Source organism: Poecilia mexicana, unplaced genomic scaffold (assembly GCF_051168715.1).
Source record: "Poecilia mexicana isolate PSO_F unplaced genomic scaffold, ASM5116871v1 scaffold_4, whole genome shotgun sequence".
NCBI lineage: Eukaryota > Metazoa > Chordata > Actinopteri > Cyprinodontiformes > Poeciliidae > Poecilia > Poecilia mexicana.
In genome coordinates this window covers 17,724,919-17,752,278 of record NW_028263373.1, presented here as the reverse complement: position 1 = coordinate 17,752,278, position 27,360 = coordinate 17,724,919, and the positions used below count along the sequence as shown (strand labels likewise).

At 37.7% G+C, this 27,360-nt stretch overlaps 1 protein-coding gene across 2 annotated transcripts in view; it reads right to left on the bottom strand.

Annotated features, from left to right (window-relative positions):
- Window positions 1–27,360, bottom strand: part of nr5a2 (nuclear receptor subfamily 5, group A, member 2) — a 92,518-nt gene that overhangs the window by 46,845 nt on the left and 18,313 nt on the right. For both annotated transcript variants that reach the window (XR_015762683.1, XM_014994662.2), the window contains exon 5: window positions 1,950–2,069. Coding sequence is in view for 1 of the 2 variants with exons in the window: in XM_014994662.2 (XP_014850148.2) it covers window positions 1,950–2,069 (120 nt within the window). In the remaining variant the exon portion in view is untranslated. The remainder of the gene's footprint in view (window positions 1–1,949; window positions 2,070–27,360) is intronic.

Genomic DNA, 27,360 nt, shown 5'->3' with positions numbered 1-27,360 from the left:
TGAGATGTGTGCGCTTGGTGGTATAGTAGTTTTGAAGAATGGGTTGAACAGGGTGCTCTGTGAGATATTCAAACCTTAAAATACCGCTTTATGACCTAGCCTTGATTTAGACTTCTCGACAACTTTATCCCCGGTCTGCGTTGTGTGGTTTTTTTGTCGTATTGATTCTGTTTGTTCACTTATATTCTCTAACTAACCTCTGAGGCCTTCATGTAACCACTGAATTAAATTGCAGACTAAATTACTTGGACGATTACAGTGCGCTATATTCACAAATTAGGTGATGTCTGAATGCAATTGGCTGCTTTAGTAACTATACATATTTGACACCAGGTAAAAAGATAAAACTCAGCTAAACAGACTGGAAGATAATTATTATTATTTTGCCCTCAACAATTCTGTCATTACTTTTGTCTTCCAGATCTTAATCCCTAACCTTCCAAACTGCCAAAAAGCAAATCTATAGAAAATCAGTGACTTATATCACCTCCCACTAATTCATGTCTCAAAAACCTCCTGTAGTCCTATAGCATTTCACAAACTAAATATGGCAAACATTCTGCTTTGGTTAAAATGAGCCTTCTTTGTGCTGGCGTGTTTGTGTAGCCTTTGCTTGAGGTGATGCCGCTACTGTGGTCTAAACATCCCTGGTATTATCGTTGTGCTGTCACCCCTGGCCAGGCAGAGAATAATAGGAGATAATGAACTGTTTCAGAGCCTCATACACATACACACACACACACACACACACACACTGATGCACAGCCACATGAATACATTTACACACACTCCTCAACACCAGCTGTTCATTAACCACAGTATGCAAACGAAAGCGCTGACCTGCGCCTCCCCAGACTATCAGCCCCTCCTTTCACTTCTCCTCCTCCACAAACCGCCTTGTCCGCTTCGCCTCATCATGCCCTGTCCCATCGCTGCACTACTCCGCTTCTTCTGCCTCTTTTTACTGACATTTTCCATCGTTTTCTTCATACCTTCTCCAAATGTCCTCCATTTGATATTTTCTTTATTTTCCTGTCCCACAGCCCTTCGTTAATTTTGTCACTTTTCTTCTCGTTTTCATCTCACCATCCTGTAGGAAACAGCTGACTTGTCTTGGATCTGTAGTTTAATCTCAAACTAGTGCCACAAACAATATCTCGTGCTACTTATTTAGCAGAGGTAAGCAGAGGCAAGCAGGTCTACAACAGTTCTGAAAAACAACATGACCTTGTCTTCGTTCAGAACAGTGGAATCAAGCATGTGCATTTAGAGTACATGCACTTGACTTTCTCCCAAAATTTATGCCAGAGTCTGTTGTTGTAAAAGATTGTGATGGAAGGCGGTGTTTTTGGAGAACAAGAAAATCTATAATTTATAATGTCTCATCTTATTCAGAGGCATATTCACAATGTTTTTTTTTTCTTTTCATAGTTTTGCTTGGGTACCTTTTTTCCCCTTTTTTGGAGTTTGACTTTTTTGAGCTAGATCAGGGGGAAAGTAGAATACTATGGCGGGATTCCTTTGGGTTTAGGTATTTGTAGAGTTTTTTGTTTATTTACTTATATTGTTTATTCATGCATTTCCTTTTTTCAGTGTGTGTATAAATTCAAATTAGCAGAGGGAACCAATGCAGACTTGGTATCAGAACATATTCCTCATATATAGCAGGAAAACAAAATAAGTCATCACTTTTTCCTTATATTTTCCACAGCTGGAATACACTGAGTAAAATTGATTGATCCAAGAAGATTAGACATTAATTGGGGTTTAATTAGATTAAATTGAAGTTCTAGCTTTTTTTTTTCATGGGAGACAGAATCAACAAACATTACAGAAATACATCCTCAGAGGTCACTCCAAGCCCTACATGACATTTTTCTGGGATTCCAGGGAAAATTGAACAGTGTAGGTCATTAGAAGTCACCAAATGAGGAAATTGACTAACTTACCTGCTGGCCTGTGACCAACAGGATTGAGCCCTCCTTTGCATGTACCACCTGACGGAAAACATGGTCGAGGATGAGGAGTTCACTCCAGCAGTTCTGCAGCAGCTTCATCTGGTCATCCACCTGGTTAAAGACACCCAAAACAAAAAAAATCATCAAGTCGGCTGTTTGTATTTCCTGTCCCATACAGCTGAAACAACAGTCTGTGTTTGTGCAACTAAACCTCATATCCACTGTAAGAAATCTGTCATCCGAGCCGAATGTATGTCTGTCACTGTCCCTTGTTACTGGGTGGCAGGGGTTTTTGTCTTTGCAGATGTTTATGCAGACAGATTTTTCATTTAACAGAGCACACGATGGAGTTGTGTGTGCATGTATAGCCTATAAACCAAAGCGGAAAGACCTGGGCACACTGTTGAACTGTGCAAGCTTTACATTATATATATATATATATATATATATATATATATATATATATATATATATATATATATATATATATATATATATATACATACATACATACATACATACATACATATATATATATATATATATATAGCGTATGTATATACAGTTTGGCAACCAGCTTGAAAGTATCACAAGACCCTGTATGCAGGGTGAGCTTACACACAGGTCAATTGGTATTGATCAGCTGTGTGTTTTTGTCACAACCCTGCGCAGAGCGCAAAAGTCCCCTGTACTCATTCAGAAGCTTTTCTCATGTGAACCTTTCCAGAGTGAGTGAGTTAAGTGCTTTGCTACGTGCTTCAATTGACAATGTTACGGGTTTTGTCTGTTTGCCCATTGCCAGACGTTTCTGAGTGATTCTCACAATGATAATGATTAAGAGGAGAGTTTCTTCCCAAATACCAGCCACAGGCTCCCAGTAATCTACCAGATGAACTTGGGAAGCTAACACAGGTGAATCGGTAATTTGGGAACCAAAACAACCTCCTCCATTGTAACAGAGAGTCTCTTCCCATGCTCAGCAGTGTTAATCATTACTGCAAAAAAGTGGACACGGGGGGGAAAAAAAGGGGCCCATTTAGAGGACAGGAATGAGGAAAATACACGAGAGGTTCATTCTTTCTCCCCTCCCCCACCCTATCAGCAAACATTTTTGCTCTTTGTGGCGTTTATTGGGAATATTGTGGGCTGTGGTGGAAAGATGTGAACTGCTGCTTTGACTGTGTGAGAACAGTATGTGACAGTCATTGCCCATGTCAGCCGCTTGCAGGGTTAAGAATGTGGATCAATGTTGGAACTTTGTGACAGTGTAGAGACACCTGTGAGGAATGTGTTTTGAAGCAGTTAAGAAAGTGTGCGATGGAATGACCTTAATCATTCATTTGATGTCTGCAGTTGCAGGCCTGCTAAAAATGTGAAACACTTCAATATTTATTTTGACATGGACAGGTCTGAACTCGTGTCTCTTGTTAACTGGAACTGTTTTGACTACTGATTTAGAGCAAGTGTCAAAGAATGCCTATTTAGCTTTTAGGAAGACAACGCACTACAGACTACACATACAGCTGCAGAATGAGAAAACCTTAACTGATATATTCTAAAAGCAACAATTATGTACTGACTCTGATTCAGGTAAATCTTTAGTTTAATTTGTATGATATATGCATTTGTCAGTTTTTTTTTTTTTTTTTTTTTTTTTTTTTACATGAATGAATTTCACCATAATTCACAAAGTTCCATATAATTTTTCACTGAAAAAAAAAAAAATGAAATGTGCCTTACAAAAGTTCTCATGGTCCTCCAGCATTTTCACATTTTGTCACATTTTGGTCTGGTGCCACAACTATTGTTGAGCCCCAAAATTTTATGGAGACTAAGAAGTAGACAGGAGGCCCATCATAACTTTGGAAGAGATGAAGACAATAACTTGTCATGATCTTCACAAACCTGTCCTTGAGAAGGAAGAAACTGTAAAAAAGTCTCATGAAGGGAAATTACAATTGCATAGCACCATATTAAAACACAATGGTGGCAGCATCATGATGTGGGCATGCTTTTCTTTGGCAGTGACACAGAAGCAGGCCAAAGTAAATTGGTTGATGGACAGAGTTAATCCCAGTAAAATACACAGAAGTTTGAGGATATAACATGACAAAATATGAAAAAGTATTCAAGGGGAATAAAAAAAATCCCTGCATAATAATGCATAATAAAATATATGATCATACTATAGTTAGTGCTCCAAAATAGTTTTATGGTTTTCTTTAATATATTTTCCTTGATATTGTATTCAATAGGCTGAAAGCCCAGGTAGGTTATTTAAACACAGTAATGTAATTTAAAGAAAAAGTCTAGTAAAGTAATAGAAAACCACCAGTCTCAGATGTCTTACATCTTTCATTCCTCATTTATCAGTTCAACAAAATAAAAAAAATAAAAAAAATCAGAGCAATGCTGCTTTGACCTTTTCCAACATATCTGACAGTATAGTGGACTCCTCTTGTCACTTGCCCACCTATACGTCTATTGTCTGTAGCTTTGCGCCATCTGTGTCATGAGCTCAAGACCAAAGGAAAATTCAAATGCCTTCATTAAAACCATCAGAAGGCATGGAAAGCAGTGTAAGACCAAGCGCTCCTCATCGTCTCTCCATGTAAAGATGCTGGAAGCAAGGCATGACGTGTATCTGTGGATGGACTGGTAAACATAAAGCCTGAGTTCTTCAAAGAAATCAGCCACGTGTCATTGGGCCTGGCAAGTGCCGGGGTCCTCTTCAAAGGACTGTCCTCTCTGTGCCTGCCTAGAAGCTCCTCTCTGACAAGAAGCCCGGGTCATCAAAGGGTGGCAACTCAGAGGGGATGACGATGGGTGACAGCAGCCTAGATGAGGGCAGCGTACACCCGCTTGGTGAAAGGGGGGATATGGTGACAGACAGACAAGTGTAAGGGCGTACCAGTGGTTGGAGTTGAGCACGCTGACCTTTTAAGTACCAGCATCACAAGCTGTTTCCCTGACAAGCTCTTCCTTTGCTCTGTCATACGCCGCTTGTTCTTACAAGATAGGCTGCCTGCTCACTCGATAATATAAATGAAGTGACATGGCCTCGTTCTCATAGAGAGAAAACGGTTGATAATTATCAGATGATGATGATGATTACCAGTAGCTTATAACCACAGACTGTTATGGCATTGGAAAGTGCAAACAAGACGTTTGCTCGAACAACACAAAAGCAATAAAACTGATAATTCATGTATTACTGTTTGACGCTTATCACACAGTCATGGACATTTTAGATAACGTCTCTTGTTACTGTTCCAGCTCTTTAAAGCAATGAGGACAGATGGAAAAGAGAAAATCCTCCTAATTTTGATAATCAGTGAAGCTCAAAACTATATAATTATTTTGTTGAAAATATATTTGTAGGAATTAAATACTGTTGATTAAAGGATGCCAGATGCTACGTTAATGTTTGTGCTACTTTAGATAAAACAAAGGACCCTGGTTATAAGAAGAGAGACCTCAAAGCAACCAGATTTTCAGGATCTCTGAATGATGCTGACTGTTCTTATGTTCTATTGCAACAGACACAGGCAATTTGCAGCTTTGCCATTTTGCATAATAGTTTTGGTAGGTACTTGACATTTCTTTTATGAAAAGAAGCTGTCTGTAACAAGAAATCCACTTGGACATGCTTTGAGGAAATAGCAAATGGATTTCAGAAGATGTCTGCAAAGTTAGCCAAGCCTTCAATCTCTGACTTAATTCAGGGGTTTTCATGGGGTTCTCAAATCCAGGCCTCTAAAGCCTGTGTCCTGCTACTTTCAGATGTGTCCCTGGTCCAACAGACCTGGATCAAGTCACCTCTGCAATATACAGTCATGTTCTGCGGAGTCCTGCTAATGACCTAATCAACTGACTTAGTTGTGTTGAAGAAGAGATGCATAAAAGTTGAAGGACAACAGGCCTTCAACTTTTAGATTCTCTCTGGAAGTTGGAGAAACGTCACAGACTATTTTTCAGTGGGTTGCTGGATGATTTTTTGGACAACACCCTCCCCCATATCGTCTCCCGAATCTTTTGTTCCATGTGTTTTGCATAATAATAGCATCACAGTTTCTTAAAGTGCTGGTCACCGATTGCTCTGAGTAAATCTCGGCCTTATGATTAATACTTGAATACTAATTAATACTAATTAATCCTTGTGACTAATTTGAAAAAAGAATAATAATTTTTTTTTTTTTTTTTTTTAACTTTTTACTTGGATCTCAGATCACCAACCAGGCATGATCGTGTGTCCGAAACCCTGACCAGTGGAGAAGTATTGTGGTGTAGAGAGAGACTGCTATTTAGTTGCTCAGTAGTTTTAAAATGTGAGTTCAAAATAATTTAGTTTTTTTTTAAACTGAGTAAAACACAATTAATTAATAAATAGTTAATGACTGCTCACAGCACTAAGCTGAGAAAATATTTTAAAAACAGATTAATTGAATTTCTTAAAGCAAAATCACAAGTGGCTGAAATTAAATGAGCATACCAAAGCTTTCAGTTACAAATCTCTAATTGTGCATCTCTCACTGCAATTGTCCTTTAAGGAAAATATTTACTCAGAATAAACTTGCAGTGAGCCAAATATCAGTGGACATAAATCTCAAAAGCTTTTAATACTATTGCATTATAAGGTTTTGCTTAGAGATGATACAATGGGAAAAAAAATGTTTTTGTGTATTAAAATGAATGCACATCTGAATTTCTATTCTAACCATAAAATAAATTCCAGAAATGATTCCACTCGAAGGGTAAAAAAAAAAAAAGCAAGAATATTTTTGTCCTTGGATGTAGCAAAGCCCATCACGGATTTAGCAACTAAAGTTTATGCACTTAACATTCACTTCAGAAATTGCTTCAAACTGGTCTCAAAATCCACATTTAAGGTTGCTTTTCAAGGTGTGATCTATTTATTATTTAAACACCCATTTTTAGCTGTACTTAAAAAAAGGCAGAGGGAAAGTAAAATTCCAAGCAGGAACTTCTATTGCGGCAGCCAGCGATGAAAAATACATATCCTCCAAGAAACCAATTTAACACCTTTATTATTGTTCAGGCGAGTGGGATCAATGCCCGGATCAATCGCTTAGCCCATAGCTTTTGTTCAAAACCACCTGCTGAGATTAATGGGATTTTACCAGAGAGAGAGAGAGCGAGAGGGAAAAGAAGAAGGAGAGGCTAGTTGAGACGGGGAATGGAACTGCCAGACAGGGAATGAGAGAATGAGAAAAAGACTTGGGGGGGGGAAAGTGAGAAAATAAAACATAGTGATTAAGAGCACATATTCCCTCATATCTACGCAAATGGAAATTAATTGGAAATGAAGGATTCAGATGATTCAGTTACAAAAAGAAAAAGTAATGTTTATTCATACCCCCCTGCTATGAGTACATCAATTATGATGGTGTGTTGACTCAAAGCAGGCCAATGTACCAGAATCCCCCCTTTCTTATGGTGGGGTCTTGGTCTGGTGCCACAAGCATTGTTAAGCTTCATACAGTATGTTGGTCTTTAACGAGACTACACAGCTGGATCTGATTTTAATAAGTAGTTCCATTTTTGATGTAGCCTAATGAACAGATTAATGGAATCTCCTTCTGCGGAGCCTTAATGAATGGAGAAAATCACTTCTTTTTTTTTCTTTTTTTTTTTTTTACACGCGAGGATGGGGGAGGAAAGGGGGGGCACACATCAACACAGACTGTGAGTTTAAACGACTCAAACATAAACAATAGCTGTGCTTCTGTCTTCCCTGTCTCTGCTGGACGGGAATCAATGCCGTCTCTGAGTACTACAGGTGAGATTTGAAGCTCACATCAATGCATGCTCGTCTGTAGCTGCCGTCCTTTGGTGCAGTCCCTATCTTGGCATCTGTTCGCCTTGAGCCAAACAGGCAATGTATTCACCTGGGAACAGGGATTAATTTACCTAGAACAGCGCCTGTTCTTCTCAGTGCTGCAAACGCTTAATTATGCTGAGGCTGACAGCGTACTGTAGCTCGTTTTTAGTTAAGTTCATTAATTTAATAAAGGAGTTTCAGTGTGTGTGTGTGTGTGTGTGTGTGTGTGTGCGACAATAACAATTTTGGTGGTTTATAGTCATTTTAACTGGCCAAAATAAAGAATTTTCCAGTCATTTTTCCAATAGTAAATAGCTCAATAACAAATTTTGCTTCTAATAAGAACTAAAATAGAAATTTCTATACAGATAAAAAAATAAAACAAAGTAAAGGGAGAATAAAAGAAATGAGGGCCAGTTTTTGGCATGTTTCCAGAAGTATTTTAACTATTTATTTTTTTAGTAATGAGCCCGAAGTTTTTGAGTTTGGAAGGCCTCTTTACCATTACCCTAATCTTTAATTCTCTCTTAGTTTTCCCTTTCAGATTCATGTCTGGACTCCAAAATGTTAATGGGGACCGATTATACTTCCTTGAACAACTTGGGATAGGTCTCTGGGCTATACAAAACATGGTCATTGCATATTTTGCAAAAAGACCCATTCTCAGATAATGAGATGTCTCCCGCTCAGATTTTGAGCTCCTTTCACAATGACCTGTTTCAAGGCCTTTTGTCACTTTAATTCCAAATACGCTGCTGGCCACATCCCACAACTGAATGTTTACACTTGTATTTTATTCATGTGAAAAGACTTGCAAATAGAAGCACAATTGTACAACAATGCATCTTTGACCCTGAAACAGATCCAGAAGCAGAAGCAGTGGATCCTCCTTAGCAACCTTTAAGAATGCAGCAGTGATTTATGAATGTTTAGTCAGAAAATGGCTGGATGCGTTTTTTTTTAAAGCACTTGAAATGTTTCAAGAGTCAGAGATGTGAAGCATAAAAATGTGCAAAAATGAATTTTGCATAATAATTCCTTTTTAATATTACTTACAGAGAGAAAGAAGCATGCTGGTAAAAATTTAATGGTTACTGTAGTTGTAGATCTGCCAAATGTTTTAATAATCCTGGGATTAACTGTATCTATCAAAACAACAAAATGACAAATCCCCAGGGAAGTATAACAGTATACCTTGCTATTAACAGGCAATCCTACTTTATGCCTTCTGAGTTGTTTTGATGCTTTATGCTATGGAATGAACAAGATGTCAGAAACATTGCTCAAATAATTTGGTCTATCTTGACATAATAGCGCTATGCAAATGGTGCGGATTTGTCAGTAGCACATCTATAATGCAAGTTTTCTGTTGTATCACACCCCAAAGGTGCTATTTTGGGTTGAGACCCGGTGCGTCTGAAAGTCAACCGAGTACAGTGAACTCACTGACATGTTTAAGAAAGGAGTATGAGATAATTTGAGCTTTGCAACATGGTGCATTCTCCTACAGATGGGGGCCATGATAAGATCGGTACACTGTGATCATAAGAGGATGGATATGGTTAATAACAATACTCTCACTGGCTGTGGCATTTAAGCAAACCTCTATGGGGATTAAACCAAGCTACTACACAATCAACACCATGTTGACACAATTTAAGATAAATTCATGCTTTGAAGCTGATGAAGGAATTGGAACCAAGACTCATCTTACCATGCAATTTGATATGGTAATTTTCATAAACTTACACTAATTGTACATTCAGTTTCTGTTCTTAACTGACAGGAGTGGCACCTTTTGTGGTCTAAACCAAAGAGCAAAAAGTACTACATTGCTGCCAGGCGATTGGTTTAATTGGTAATTGTTACTAGCAATTGAAATATACCTAAAAAGCAATTGAAATATACCTAATTAACTGGCCAGTGAGTACATGGGAGACAGTAGCTGAGGACTGGAGGAGAGGTGTCCATGTTGCTTTTTTATTTGCAGTGCAAAGTTTGATGAGAGTACAGCGCAAAACTCTCTCCCCTGACAGCGAAAGCAGCTCTCACGTCTCGTGGCACAAAGTGCGCTTTGGGCCTCAACTTTGTAGCTGGCAGCAGAGATAAGAATGCTGGGAAAATCAGCAGGTGACAGGTGGTACTGCTGGTTGAGCAGGTGGGGGCTGTGCACTGAAGAGAGGAATGATAATACTGCTGATCATACCCAGACTGCGTTCAGTAAGGCTGAATTTGTCAGGTCAATGATAAAGAGGAGGAATAAAGTAAGACAAAGAGTTCTTTATCACTAATAGATCCAGTTGTCTTCTGTTTTGTCTGATCCTTTAGAAGAAATTTAAGCTGGACTCTTCAGAACACCTAGTCTGCGAAACAACACCTTGCCTTTATAGGCTCACTTGAACTTTACATGTTTTAAAGATTTCAACCAAGCCTACCGTGACTGCTGTTTGGATTATGTTTGTCCAAATTACATTTTAGTTTATTTAGAGCTATACCCCTCTCTATGGTTTAGCTTTGAGCAGGGCTCTGACTGTGCGCATTTCATTGCTTGAATTCTTATCAGCAGCTGTTTGTTGGTTGCGTGTATCTCTAATCCAGCAGATCAGGTAGTGCAGAATGCCTGTGGGTTTATCTCCAACTGGGCACACAGAAATCCTAGAATGTCATTAGGTCTCTTAGCAGCCATTGAGATGCCATGTGTGACCACAGAACATATAAAAGCTACAGATGTAGTTAAACAGTTGCAAATTGTTGCAAATCGGTTGTGTTAAATTGTGGAAAAGTTGTTAGCAACCTATCTAGCCACATATTTGCAAGTTTGAACTTGAAATAAATTATTTTAAGACACTTCCTGTCACATTTATGAAGTAAATTTGTATCTTCTGATGTGTTTGAAGGAAACCTGTAAGCTGTACAATGTGCTGCATCAGAATGTTATGTTTGCCATGTTTCCTTTTTTTTTTTCAGTCACCTTTATTTGGTCCTGTAGGAGCTACTTCAAGCATTTGACATGGCAAGGTGAGTGAATCAACAGGACAAACAGAGTCTGTGTAGCATGGGAAGAGTGTAAGTCATGTAATCTTTACCTCAGATCACTGCTGCAGTGGCACATGTGGCATCTGTGATGTTTCTATGTTGGGATCTTGTCAGAAATTTCTAAATTCTACACGTCTAAAGCCTATGGCAACTTAACTTAGCTGGGAATCAAACACTATCAGTTATGCAGAAAAGAAATGCTAAACCATCTTTTACTCAAATCCACATATTTTTGTACAGTATCCTCAGAGATACTGCTGCCCATTTGCGTACTCTAAGCATAAATGTTTTGTCAAATTTCAAGTGGGACTAAAAGGAGGAAACAAATAAAGTAGAATGAATTAAATGTAACAAAGCGGAGGGCAATGATTAATTATAATACATATTTACAAGCCTGATTTTTTTGGTGCCCCCCTATCTCCCCCAGCCACTTGGTGCCCTACATACTGTGCATAATATGCATGGGGGGAGCAACAAAAGTAGTATGCTACTAAATGAAACAGGCAAATACACAATAGAGTGATTTGGGGGTGTTAGAAGGAATAAAAATCATGTTCAACTGAGATTTTTTAAAGTAGAGTTGAAAACAATCTAACACCATTTTTGCACTACTTTGTGATAATTTAATTTTAACCTCATCATGCACAACATGATATCAGTATAAAAGGATCAAACCAGGTCTTTTACTTTTTTCACATGAAATGGAGATTTATTTATATATCTATTAAAGTATTACAATACCAAAACTGCAACAATGTTACATCACTTAAAAAAAATAGATGTATTTTTGTATCAATAACAAAAGTACAAAATACGTTTGAATTTTTGAATCACTTTCTTAGACTATTTTCTCACATATTTTGTTATATGGTAGATTCTGGTAAAGGCTAGATGTACAAATTATGCAAGTCTCTTCAATTTGTCTGGAATATTATAAATGTTATAGAACACAGATACCATGTGACTACTCAAAATCGAAACACATGCATTTACTGTTTTAATTATGCTAAGTTCAACTTAACTGAACCATGATCAATTTCGTAATACATCAAAATGTGAACATCTCTGAAAATATGAATATGCGAGTGGAAACCATGTTCCCAATGGTCTTTCAGTTAGAACTGGCAGTGAATACTTTGTTTAATTTCATGTAGATCTATATTGTCGCAGAAATAGACAGATCAGTACTAAAAAGACTAAGGGAAGACTAAAATCATTTTGTCAAAATAGCTTTCTTTTTTTATAGATGGTTATATTGGGGTAGCACCATTGCATTCGGCATCAGATTTTGAAAAAATTGTGTTTGTTCAGCAGTATGAAGCATAAACTCACTATTATATTGCAGTGGGAGCACAAACAGTTTCATAGCAGTGAATGAGTGGTTCATTGTAAGAGCACGCGTCACAAAAAACTTCTGTGCATTTCAACGTATGTGCACGCGCCCAGGTCTGATCGATACTGCCCAGGCACTGGGATTGATCAGTTCCCACGGTGACCACATTAAGAGACTATACAAGCTGACCTTTGACCCTGAGAACACGCCATATTCGATTCGTCATGCTCTCTTCCTCTCTTCAGCATCACATAATCTATCTACCCATCCTGGTATTCTTTGTTTTTCTCCCAGACTTGGTGAGTGGAAAAACAAAAATCCAGCCAGGGATTGTAATTTGCCTTCCTCCTCTACCTGCCTAAAAATGTTGTTGCTTTGTTTTTTTTTTCCCTATTAGCTTTGTTGAGTTGAACGGATAACAGGACATTTGACTTAATCAGTCCGGCTTGTTCCTGGAGCTCTTCTCTCAACCCTCACTAACAAAAAAGGCCATTGAAGGCAGGAAGTGGAGCTCCTGCACATGGCAGCAAACAGGAGAAATATTTGTGCGTCATAAAAATGTAAATGGGAAACTTCTAGCAAAAAGATAGTCTAGGAGAAGTGTGGCATTACATTCATGTGGAAAAAACAAAACAAAACACCTCAGAGGGCTTGAGTATTGCAGAGGGGAAGAACGTCTCGTTTTCTCAAGGCCGCTGATGATAGCAACAAGCCCTCGTCTGAGTCTGATATCAGAACAGGGATTTGACGATGAATCAAGCATACCCAAACTTTCATATTCTGTTTTTTGCAGGTACATAAGCATATGAAAGATAGAAAAATCAATACTGCAAGAGAATAGACCGATGAGAAGCCAGACTAGAATTTCAATGAGTTATTTTTTAAAGGATGCAATGCTTATTGTGGTGTGTTACAAATGCTGTGCTTGAGAAATAAGAGAGGAAAGGCGACACATAGTGAGGGCATCCTGTGCATCTTTATTAATATGGTCCATAAATCCTTAAAATTATTTTAAAAATATCAATACAAATCAGTTTAAATTGGATCTGAATGATCAGCTCTGTTCTTTGATGAGACACATACTGACAGTAGAGGTGGTAGAGGACAACAGTATTCAGATCTTCATCTGAGGACTTTGAGGTATCTTTGAGATTTTATACACTGACTTCATTCCCTCAGCATTTAAGCTTGTTTTGCATTGAAACAAGTTAAAGTTTTTTTAAAAATGTTTTTCTTGGTTAGTGCGTTTTCTGCTCTACTTGTGTGTTTCTTAACACAATTTAGCAGTAAGCCTAACTCCCGTTCCCTCATCAGAGCAATGTAGATTCTTTGCCTCCACTTTATTTTGGTGACCCAAGTACACGTGTAACATGGAGTAAACTGTAACAAATAGCTGTGTTGGTAACACTTTATTTGAAGGGGGTTGAATAAGACTGTCATGACGCTGTCATAAACATGACATAACACCTGTCATGAACATGAATAAGTCTTCATGAATAGTTATGACTGTTGTCATAAAGCGTCATTCGGTAAATAATGACACTTTTAATACAAAGTTGACATGATTCAAAATGTCTTCGTTATGACAACTTGTCATTAACCAAGAAATCATGATCTGACATAAATTTGTTATAAAAGCATTACCGATTAAACTTTAAAAATTAGCTTCATGTAGTAATATTATAAAGCTCTGCCATGTTGTTTAGTCTTAATTTTCTTAATTTAATCGATCCTAAAGTTTTACAGCAAGATGTCTACAAAGCACTTATGAACTTAGCATTTGAAACATTATTTAAGGCTGTTTTAACCCTTGTGCGTGCGAGGACTGAGGCAAACGTAGAGGACTGTGGCAAATGATAAAAGTTTTACGTGTGTGGGGTCGGTTGGTATGGACATAGACATAATATTTAAAGCTTTTGCTAGTGTAATAATTAAATCATTATGACTACTATTATGACAAATTTATGTTAGATCATGATTTCTTGGTTAATGACAAGTTGTCATAACGAAGATATTTTTGGCGAGGTTAATGACAAGTTGTCATAATGAAGACATTTTGAATCATGTCAACTTTGTATTAAAAGTGTCATTATTTACCGAATGACGCTTTATGACAACAGTCATAACTATTCATGAAGACTTATTGATGTTCATGACAGGTGTTATGTCATGTTTATGACGGTGTCATGTCAGTCTTATTCAACCCCCTTCAAATAAAGTGTTACCGCTGTGTTTAATTTATTATCATTAGAAAAACGCTAAACTAAGAAAATTATAAATAAATCAACATGAAACCATAAGCACTCTGCAGCTATCAAATTCCACATTTATTTCACCCATTCTTAGCAAATAAGATATGAAATAAAATTTACTCAAGGATATAGAATGAAAACTTACAGACAGTGATGTTGTTGGCATAAACGAAAAGCTGACTACAACAGATGCACCTCTTCACGTGCGACTGAGTGAAAAACTAAATGAAGTGGCTGATTTCCTGTCCCATGCCTGACATGACCTTCAAAATAAAAGACTCAATGCACTGTCACAAAAGTAACACTAAAAACCTATTTTACAATAAATTAAAGGGCAGAGCAGTGCGAGACCATTGTCTATGCAATCCACTCAGTATTTCATGACATTCTGACCTAGTTTTGCTTGGTTAATATAGTCAAAGCACTTAATTTTTTACCTGTGGAAAGTAGTCTCTTGCTAAGTAGGTTATGAGAAAGGTATGTATATGTACTGCTGCTTTATTACTTCAGAAAGTTAATCCATGAGTACATGGCTTAGAGGCAACATTTTTTTGAACAGTATTGTTTCCATGATACCTTAGACACACACACGCACACACACATACGCACACACACACACACACACACGTACAATCTTAGGGCTTAGAGCTAGAGAGCTATCAACTAATTATCAAAAACACAGAGGCCCTAATCAATTATTCACATGAACATTAGGCCGCTAATACACATGCAGCCGAGGGAATGGCATCTCCCAAAAGTAACCCTTCCTCTTTCGCATTCACACACACTTAGATGCAACCACGTCAATTCCTACAAACTTACACAGAGATCCAAGTACAAATGCATGGCAAAAATCCCATCCCTGCACACGTCTTTCCACACATGCCTGTCTGTTCCTTTCTCATTTCTCCAGATTGTCCTCCTCCATCACACACAGACAGAAAAAAAGCATGCCATCCAAATCCAAAGGGAGCACCAGTGCCAGTCTAGGAGACTCTTAGATAGATGTCCTGATGACTGAACTCCTATTGATCCATCAGAATCCTTTACTTCCCTTGCAGATTCTCTGAATCAAAACAAACACGTCCAGAGGTTAATGCTACAGGTGATCTCAATGCTTAATCATGCGACTGTTGGATTTATGCACTGTAGAATAACTGGAGCTAATGCTTGATTTGATACATTCAACTTTTTTTCCTCATATTAATGAATGTATCTGTATGCTTACTAAAAGTGGAATTTGCAAAATGTTTAGTATCATATCAGAGTAAGGTTGGGAATTCTTATCTGTATGCATAGATGAGCAAAAGGAAATGTCTACGTCTGTGGACAATAAAGACTATAATTATTATTTTCTGCACACATATGTAAGTGAATTAGCTTCATTGGCAGACACAGAGTTCAGCTCATAGTTCTTGTCTGGCTGTCTACGTGTTAACTTAAAAGTGAAGACAAGAAAGTGAGACAAACAAGCCATCAGACTAAAGGGTTTGCCCTTTTGTATAATTCAGAGCAGAACTCTTTGTAACATGCATCCCTATAAACAAAGACACAGACATATGCAATAAACCTTAACACAGTGCAGAAGACTGAAGCTCTTTTAAAATGCAGAGACTGACGCTGGGATGCTTTCTGTCTGAGAGGGTAGAAGACGCTCATTCCCATTAGCATTTGACACGCCGGCATTTTTAAAAGTATTTTTTTCTCAAGGTGTGTTCATAAGTTTGTGCGCTCAGGCCTAAGTGAAGTTGGATAGAAGTAGAGGGTTTGGGAGCTGGACTTTTAGACAAACTGCTATGAATCAAAGTATGGCAAAATTCCAAATATCCCTGGAATTTCATCCATTGATGGTTAAGTTAAATATCTAAATTAACCTCATGGAGCATTTCTAGAACTCTTGTGACATGTAAGCCATCCCACTACAGAGGAGATGAGGCATCAAAACCACAATGCCGCACAACAGATGGGTCTTTGCTTGTCCCTCAAGTGCATATCCAGGCCTTGTCTGAGAGAAACTGCCGTGAGTGCATGTAGATTAGGAAATAGCCGTCTCTCTACAGCACCATTGCTGCAGGCCTGGTGCTGCAGCTGCTGCTGCTGATGGGAGGTGCAGTGCAACATGTGGTGAATAAAGCTCTGGCCTTTGGGAAAGCGAGACTGTGGTTTGCCACCTGAAATCCTTCTCTGACTTTTTTTTTTTTTTTTTTTGCCTAGGACTGGTTTGTTTCATGCAAGTTAATGGTGCTGTCAGCACCTTTCTCAACAAGTCGCCTTTCAGCATATTTGGTTTATTGCTTGTAATTGTTTCAGCTCGCTTAAATAAAGCCATTTTTATCCCCCTCTGAAAGGGTGCTATCCTAAAGGAACATATGCCCATAATGGATGTTATTATTGCTATGCTTTTATTTCACTAGTATGGGATCGTTTATCGATGGCCCATGCCAGATTTGCAGTCATGGTACTTGGTGAAACACAGAGAAATTCGGGCTGACTGAAAGGTGATAAAAAAATAAATGGTGTCAGAGAAGTAAAAAGCCACAGTAAAAAAGGGGAAAGGGGAGATTAAAACCTCAGAAAGGAGAACGTAGGAATAGAGAACAGGTGTCTTTGCCCTACTTTGACAACAGAGATGAAGCAATTTTCTTGGCTAGATGTGGCTTGTCACTCCATTGAAATTTCTCACCCGTCGTCACAACACAACCACAATGTCTAATGTTACGCTTATGAGCTGCCTCCATCGGTCATCTGTGTGCAAATTCAATCAGTCGTCTTACCAGATGAGTATAAATACACTTCAACTCTTAAAGGGTAAAACCAACCGGGGAGACGTCGACTCTGTTCCACTGATGTCTTATCTATTGTCTCCGGACCCGTAAAACCCCCACCACCAAAGCTTCCCGACTCCCAGTCCAGAATAGAAAGCTGTAAATAAGCATCAAAAATAGACATCGAGGGACAACTGTCGACAGCCCTGTGATGAAAGCGGCAGACAGGCACAAACCTCTAGGCAGGCTGGATTAAATGCAGATAATTGAGGCCACGCAATTTGGGAACATGAGAACCCGAGGACACTGTATTTTTTTTTGCTTTGTCTTACTTTAGATTTTGAAAAGCTTACCGAAGCACTATGATTGTTAATTTGGTGAACAATATGTTGCTCTAAAGTGGAATGGTTGGTCTACAAATGTATTGAAACATTTTTTGGCTTGTCTTCATTCTTAACCCCAGTTCTTATCTACGTCAGACATTAAAGTAAGAGGACAATAAATCATCCAAGATGTTTGCATACTTTTGTGTGTTAGATTTAGTTTAGAGGTTGAAGGTCAGCGTAAAGCAGCAGCAGCAGCCCCCTTAACCCCCGGGAATTTCTGCAGCTAGGGATCACGTAAACATAAAATACCAATGCTTTTGTCTGTATTCTTAACAATTTACCAACAACATTTTGTTCCTGTGCGCCATCTGCTAGCATTTAAAAGTGGTTTTATTCACTTTTATCTCTGCATTCTTTATTTACCTGTAATGTATGGTGGAACACAGCCACTTTCCTTCAGCAATTACAGCAATATTCTGGAATAAAATGTAAATTTGACTTACACATCTGTAATTACAGTAGAGAGGAAGAAAAGAGGTATGAAGCAACTTTGTGCTTTGGAGGAGTGTCTAAATTGTTTGCTTGCTTTTCAGTTGATTTGTTACCAGGCCCGGCAAAATGAATCAACTCCCCATATTTACTTTGTTTGCCCAATTTCTTTATCTTCCACTACCACTTCCTCTGCTTTCAGTCTCACCGTCTTTCTTACTCTGCTGATTTTACTGACTGTTGCCAACTTGTGATGGAACAACTGTGTTACTCTGGGACCACCGAGGCGTACGGCAATGCCTAACTCACCCGCGTCACCATCTTAACAAGCGACATGACCTGCCAATAAAAAAGGCTTTTACCCTGATCATGCTGAAACAAGACTTTAAACACAACCCGCTCTTGCTCCCACCGAATGCCCAAAGTGCTCGAAATGTGAATCAGGCTGCGTTAACTTGCATCAAAATGGAAAACTAGAGAGGATGTAGAGGCAATCTTTGATTTTTATTTTATTTTTTTTTCTAAACAACTATTTATCAGATGGGGGCTGAATGAGGAGATGACAAAGAACACAAACACACAGCAAATGAAGAGCAAATATTTTCCCCTTTTCTTAGGGTAGAGCAAAAGTGTAATACAGCAATAAGTGTCCATTAAGATCTGCAAGCCTAGTCTGTGGTCAGTCAGAATGGAGTGGAGATTTTAGTTGAAAAAACAGCAGGCAAAAAATGTCTTGAGAGAGTTAAGACAAAGGTCATGGAAGATAAAATATTCTTGAGTACAGTCAAGTCTATCATTGCTCAGAGCTCTGTAAACCTGCACTTCATGACAGCCTTTCATCCCTCATCAAAGCAACAAGTGGATATGCAGACTTTGCGCATCCTAAAACCTCCCAACCCCTGTTGTCTCCTTAAAGCTGCCGCTCCTCCGGGACAGGCGACCTTAAATCTTTTCTTTTAACAAGTTTCCTGTTCTTCCGTCCGGCCCCTCGCCATCCCCTGGGGTTGAACCTGCAAGACCATTCCAATGTGAACTAGTTTTATCTGTGAGGCTAAGTCTAAAACTGTCAAGAGAAATGTGAGGATTGGAGCATTAGATTTCTGTGATATCAGTCAAACGGCTAGAATTTGGCAATGAATGTATGAAGAATAAAGTTAAACCACAGGAGGTTGATATGATACACATTTGTAATCTTGTCATATTGGCCACAGAAGAGCCAGAAGTTCTTTCTGGAAAAAAAAAAAAAAAAAATATATATATATATATATGTTTTGTAATATATGTTCACATGTCTCCTATAGGATTTGTTAAAAGCACTCGAAGAAAAAAAAAATATATATATATAACATAAGGTAGTTGCCTCAGTTGTGAATGCGTTATATTTTTTAGCCTCAAGTCTTCGCTTAAAATTTATCCAAACATCTGAGCTTCCCATTTTTTGGTATTGTTGGAAAAAAAAAATCATGGGAGTTGTTTTATAGTATTTCTGAAAAAGAGAGGTACTGCTATCTTACATGATGTTTAATTATTCATGAATGAAAAAAAGACTTAGTGAACCCCCACCACCTTCTCCCTCCTCTTAAGTATCTGCTCAACTCCAGCTTTGACCCAATGCTGCTGATCAAACAGATATTGTTACTCCTAAAATAGCAACTTAAAAAAAGATATACACACAACCAGCTGCAAGGCCTGGCTGCAGACTGGTAGATTGACAGCAAGAAATGACTGACAAAAAACATATCCAAAGAGGAATAAAAAAAAAAATACAGTCGGAAAGTTTAAACAATTGATCTTTATGAAACAAGTCTATAAGAACAGTAGGTAGATTTCTGCATCTGTGTTCATGAGCTCGGGTGAGGTGGTGTGGGGAGGGTGTCATCTATCACCGGACAAATGCAGGCTGTGGGGGGTGCTGGGAGAAGTTTGGGGGAGGAGGGTGCTGGGGTGTTGTAGGGGGATTGTCAGCCAGAATGGCGCAGCTCCTCAAATGAAATAATATATCTTTGAAAGCTTACGCCCCGCACCAGGCTCACAGGCCATATATCAAGCCCCAGATCGTTTGGTGGATCCTCTCCAGGCCCATTAACCTTACACCTGTTCCCCCCTAACACCCCCACCTAACCCCACCAATCTACCGGTCCTTTTTTTTTGTTACCCACCTCTCCTGTCCTTCACCATATTGTGTCTTCTACCATCTCCTGCGTTTTGCCCTTGGCCGCTGCCTCCTAGGGTCCCTTCTTCATCTTTCCATTTAACACACCTTACTTATTTCTTTGTTCATCAGTCCGAATCCATTTGACTCTTTATTTGTCAGCTCTCCTCTTCCTGAATCTTCTCTTGTTCTTTCCTGTGAACAATTTTTTCCCCTTACTCTGTCTTTTTCCTGTTTTTGCTCAGTTTGTCTTCTTTCTTTTCCTGTTCCCTTCAGTCTGTACTGAACTTCATATAACCTTTCTTTCATTTTATTTATTCCAATTTAATCCTACATTCTCCTCTCCCTTCTCCCCTCCTGTCACTCTTCATGCATCATTTTTTGCACAACCAAGGTAAAGCACGCTATGGTCCGAGTGTGTGCAGGGGGTTGCAACACAACCTGCAGAATAATTCAAATGCAATGGACCAGGGACACCGTTACAAATCTTTGCCACACGCGAGCAGACGCCAGCCCCTTCACACTTGCAGTTTGTCAGGATTAGAGTGTCCGGTGAGAGGTTTTTGCAGGAGTGGCCAATGACCTCTGCAACAAAACAGTCACTGCTGCATGAGGTTCTGAATGGGTCTGCGTAGTCAGTTGTAGAGATGTGGCATTTCACAAGGATCACAGAACCTGTCTGAAATGCCTTATTAATTTCTTCTCAGTTACGAGGCTTGAAAGGGTGCGGGGGGCAAAGGTGCAATTACTGGTCACCACAGCGCAGAGGCAGTTTACAACACACACCAACACACACTCAAATATGATCAGGCACCTTGAATAATAAACTGCTTCTGAAATGGGGATAAAAAAAAAAATCAGTGAGTGGGGGTTTGTGTGTATGTGCAGAAAGCGACTGTCCACTCTGAACTGGTTGGATAGGTGGTGTAAGTATAATTTCACCAAAGTAAATTCATGTAATATTCATGGGCATAGATGGAGGTGAATACGGGGTGAAATTATGCAGCAGGGTAGAGTGGAAAACATCAGAAAACCTTACATTATTCACTCAGGTAAATCTATAAGCAGAGAATATTCAAGCCTGAAATACCAACATCAGACACCTCCACCCCCTTCAAACTCCAAAATGGAAGAAAAAAAAAAAATTCTCATTTAGTGTAAATGAATGAGTTGAGGACACTTGGACAATATGATTGAATATCTGTAGAAGATTGTTAGAATAATTGTTAAATAATTTCACCATCCTAAATAACATCCTGGGCTAACTTCAGAAAGGGCTAAATCTGTGGGTTTAGGGGCCCAATAATTTTTCTTTTTTTTATTAAAAGATGTTTGAAATACACTGTAGTTTCTATATTTTGAAAGACAATGCATATTGATTTACTTTGTAGGATATCCTTGTTGATAACTAATTGAGTTCAAGTATTTAAAACAGTGACATTACAAGGCTGCATATGATTAGAAAAGCTTGCAATAACAGTAATAATAGTAAATATTGCAGTTGATATCAGTTGTGCTATATGCCTATTTTTTTCTTCTTCTCATTATCACCTGTATTTCATACACCCTGTGACCTTTAGCATTGTGGGATATGTCTTTTTGTGTCCCATGTGAGTTATGTGCTACTGATTAGTGCAATCAGAATTGGAAAAACAGATGGAAAAAGTAAGTCTGTACTTAACTGGCTAAACATTGCAGTAGCATGAAAAATGAACCTTTGTAGCACTTGGAATATACAAGCTAACACTTACAATACGCCAAACATTCCATTGTGAATTGAATATTGCATATAGAAATAATGTGATGATATTTTGTGCAGACCAACTCCAAAGCTAAACTAAAAAATGAAATATGACTGAATAACATCTGCCTGTAACTGTACAATTTACACTCATCAAATGCAAGGAACTTGGATGTTTCCTTAAACTTAAAGCAGCCAAAAAAAATGTATAATTTAAAATATTTTTGCATTATATAAATACAATTATTTAGAACTCAGCAATAAAAATAAAAATTTCTATATTTTTTAGAGTTTTAACTAGAGCTGTTCCCAAACAGGGCTTTGTCCCTGGTACCGGTCTGATTACTTTAAGTATACACATTTACCAATTACAGGTCAAATATTTTAAAATATCGTTGTTACATATTTACTTATATTTAACTGTAACTAAAATGTCTGTGAGGAAGTTTTAAGTGCTGCCTCACTACAGTACTAACTGTGTGGAAAAAAAAAGTATAAAACATAAAATTGTGTTCTGACAAAGCACCTAATAGTTTTTTGCTAAGGTACAAACAGGAAACTGAAAAAGAGACTGTGTTGGCTGCTGCAAACAGATCTGTTAGCCCAACATACTCATAATCATGTGCATGGCACATGAGACAGTTTTCAACCAATGCATGTAGGAATATATTCTACGTAAAACCATGGCAACATGCCTTGCTAGGTAATAGTATTGCAGAAATAAAATCACAGATAGACCAACAAAAGGTAGCAAGAGATGAGAATACTCTGAGATTTTTATCTTGGTCATTTAAAAATGCTTTAATCTGGATCCCAATCTGACTTCAAGTACTGAGTCAAGGTCATGCCGAGTGTCCGTAATACTTTCATCAAACAAGTCTTAATAAAGACATGTTGATCCAGCAAATGTTTTGTGTTTTTGATTTTATAAGAATAAGTTACCAGGACATGACCTACAACAACAAGGTTCCTCTGCTTACCTCACTGCTAATCTTTCTACTTCCTATTCTTTGCTCTTCCTCACTCCATTCGCATTCCTCCTCTGCTCATCTCTCCACTCATCTCCTTTCTTCATTTCACCTTTGTTCTCTGCGCTTGTCCTTTCCTCTCCCCCACCATCTGTTTATCCAATATGGCTGTCCCATCTCAGCTGGGAGCTTTCCCAGGGAACAAGACTTCTAATACAGTTCCTCTTCAACATAATGGCCCTCAGTTCTGCTTTTGCCATAACTGCTACATGCAGAGTAGAACACAAGAAAAAAAAAATCACCAAAAAGCAAAAAAAAAAAGAAAAGAAAAACTGTCTGAATCTTTAACTAAATCTCAGCCGTGTGTTTTTTTTTATTGTTATTATTATTATTTTCAAATATCATTGACACCGTCAGCTTCATCTTTTAAGGCATGATTAGACTAAGAAGTTTAATTGTATTTTGTGTTAATTATGCTTAAGATTTAGACAAAACACCAGGTCCAATAAATTCGGACCTGGGGTAACTCAGAGGGAAGAGGCAATTTTGAGACCACAGAAATATATATATTTTTAAGATTTTTGTTAAAGAATGCTTTGAAATATTTTCCAAACTTTGATTAAGTCTTACACCAACATTTCTGGAGGTATATTGATTCCTTTTTTGCGATACATCTGCAAATCAAAGTTTCTTTACTTCCTTTTTGAGGGGATTATAAATCGCTGAGGATTGGATGCTCCACAAATTATGATCCATTTTCTAAATAGGTAAAAAATGTTTGTGTGGATGAAGAAAAACACTTTGCCAAGAGAGGCTAAGTAAAAATATCTATTGTTATAGAGAGCAAAGTTAAGACAAGAAATGTCATAAATTAGATTTTTTTTTTTTAAATTAATAATAAGGTAATGGTGATTATTAAAGTGTAAATTATTTTCTATTATCCGTAGAAATGTTCTTCTAAGAATACAGCAGTTTCAGTACATGTGAAACTTCAAAGTCTTTTCAGCTGTCATTTTTTCCATATTACCCACTGCATATTCTGTGTTGACAAGGTACACAAAAGCTTTTGTTGTCCTAAAAGCAATCACACGTCTCTTTTTATTAAAGGGTGAAGAGAGGAAACAGAGGGTGGGGTGAAAAGGGAATAGAATTAGGAAGGTAAGATATAAACATAAATGAATCACTTATATTCCTAAACGCTCCGCTAAATTCTCCTTCCCATTGTGTTTGTGGTGGGAATCTAGAGAGCCATCCTTACCGTGAAACAATGGGGAAGAAAGGAGCATGGGACCATACATAAGTATGAATCACCATCACACACACACATGCACGCACAGAAGCACAACGTGCAAATGCAAATTCAAGTTGGAACAATGTAAGTAGGCAGTTGGCTGCATTTATGAGTTTTATATAAAATGTTATATATTTTTTATTTTTGTTAATAAAATTCTAAAAGGCAATCAAAAAATGTTTGTTTGATTAACATTATGACTACTGATGCACTGATCCAGTTTTTTTCACTTCCAATACTGATACAGATATATTCGAGGTTTAGTATCGGTCAATACCGATCCGATACTGAATGTACTGAATTTAAAAAAAAATATTTGATAAGTACAGCACACTTAAATACCCAATAGATTAACAAGCTTGATCAAACAGGTAAAAATAACACAACCTTAATTTGTTCAGTTAGAAGTATAACAGCCAATGTAAAATAAATGACAAAGAAACTGAAACGGACAAAAAGCACTGGCTCCCTGTAGCTCAGAGAATAAACTTTTAACGCTTTTGTTGGCTCATGAATCACTAAGTGGCTTAGTGCCACAATAAATGAAAGACCTGTTATCACTACACCAAACTTCCAGACCACTCAGGTTCTAGTATATTCTGCATCCCCAGAATCAGAACCAAACATGGGGATGTGGAATTCGTTTTTTCATACTTTTTGTCTGGAACAAACTTCTAAAAAAAATTGCAAAAAATCCCATTTCTGCAGAGTTGCCTTTGACTGATAAAAAACTGGAGCATCTTTCATTGTACTCTGCATTGCAACATTTCATCACTTCCATGTATTTTGCCACATGGAAGTGATGACACAGTAATGTTTCAGTAACAAGAAACATTACTGTGATGTAATATTTCTTGTTGTTTGTTGGGTTAGGGTTTCAGTGTTTTCATCATGCAAAAACACTTTAAACTGCCTTGTTGCTGGAATGTTCTATACAAATAAACTTGATTCAAAAATCAATTTGGAATAAAGTAAAACTCCTGAGAAAATCACCCAAACTTCCCTAATCCAGAGTAGCATGTAAGCCCAATTAACAGGGCTTCCATTGAAAAATATACAATTATTTTTCAGTAATTCCACACAATGAACTTCATCCAAATTTATTCTTTGTCCATGTCCCCACTGTAAAATTAACTTGAATAGTAGATGGGTTATAATAATATTGGAATTATTATTAAATTAATTTCTCACAAACAACTAATTTGAAGTCATCTATTTGGTAAAGTATAAATACATAAGCATTTTTATATTAAATTCATAGCAAAATATATAGAAATATCCCGAACCACATAAACTTGTATTAAACACAACTCTAACAAAAACATAAATACATAAAAATACCATAAAGTATAACTATTAGAATAATCCAAACCACTCTTTCTGCTTGGATTAATGAAATGAAAATTGCACGGTTCAAGCAAGAGTCAAGGTTCCACACACAATAGCAGCTACCTAATATTTCAATGGGGAAAAAAAAAAGTTAAATTAAAGTCACTCCTAAATTTAAATATGCTCACCAAAGATGCACCTGTTCTCGGCTCACAGAAAATTTCATAAAATAACCACAAAAGCCCCTGGCCTCTACCCTGCTGAAAATGTTATTTCATTATGCCAGTGATTTCAAAACCAGAGAAACGGTGCTGCCACAAGTCTGCCGTTATGCTTAAAAAATCAAGACAAAGGCAGGTTAGTCATAAAGCACAACTTCTTGGATCTGATCTGTAAGAAATAAATGTTCCTCACGTCATGTCTCACTCCCAGAGGTTAAGGGGGGGGAAAGCGGAGGCAGCTTGCCATGTTGGAAAAGAATGGGAAATGGTCTGTTGTAGGTTTTTCTAATGACAAAATAGTTATGAGAGCTGTGATTATGGCTAATGTATGGAAACCAAATCTTTAAACATATTTCTGGCAGATGCCTTGCACACACCCTTCCAGCTTGGCCCTGTTACAAAAGAAATTCTTTTGTTCATACAGAGCTAATAATAGTGAAAGGGGCAGGGCTCTAATCTGGCTATGTGTGCATAGGAATGTGCATGTGTACTGGTTAAAGCTGTATTTATAACTTCCTACAGTAGCAAGTCATTCTTGTAACAAACTTTTAATTATATTCTGGTTCCTGTATTTCTGCTCTTAGGCTTGACCTCACATTTAGCAGTTCAAACATTAGCAGAAGAAGTCAAAGTTCAGATGGATTCACAAACACAGCCTCACTGAGTTGAATTCATGTTCAGCTCGCTGAGACAATAAAGGTTCATTGCGGGTGATTTTATCTTCATCATGAATGATCTATTCAGTCATTTACCATTATTTAAGATGCATACATAATTATGGGCAGCTAGTGTCTTGTAAAAGTATTCGTACGCCTTGAATTTTTCATATCTTCTCATGATTCAACTACAAAGTTTATTGTATGTTATACAGATTTCATGTAATACAGCAACACAAAGCAGCACAATAACAGAAGGAAAAGTATACTTTGATTTAATCCTATTTTAAAAATGAAGACTTAAAATTGTGCCCAGTGCCTTTACAATGATAAATACCCAAAAATAAATTTGAGCGCAGTGAACTTTTGCTGAAGTCTTTCTGTTTGTTTATTTAATCTCAGAATGAGCAGATCTTTTCTGTGAAGGCTTCAATGTTGTGTTACCAATTGAAGCTAACAGTCTATTTGTTCTGTTTACTGAACAAATAGACAGAGGATCACACCATACAGGGAGGGATACAGTTGTAGAGAAGTTTTAAGGAGGATTTTTTTAAATAAATAATAATAAGAGTTTTAAAGCTCTAAATAGGTCTAAATCTCAGAGCTTTAGGTGTAGAGCACATGTCCAATCTATGACACATCTGTTAACCTACTAACAGATTATTTTCTGCATAAACTGCTAAGATAAAGTTTAATAAGGGAAGCAGTTAAAAGACCCGTTGACTGCTCTGAAGGAGCTGCAGAAATCCACAGCACAGGTGGCAGAATCTGTTGAAAGCACAAGTAGAAGCCATGGTGCAGCCCATCTGGTGTTTATAAGGTTGTGGCTAGAAGGGTCCCATTAGTAGTATGCGCAGTAGGTTTGCCACATGCCATTCAGAGCCTCTGGCTAGAATCGTCAAAAACTTTTAGCCTTTTGCAAAAAAATCTAATGTGTCAGAAAACTAAAGCTTCACATTACCATAAAAAGAACCATACAGAGTTTACATTGGAAGGGTTTA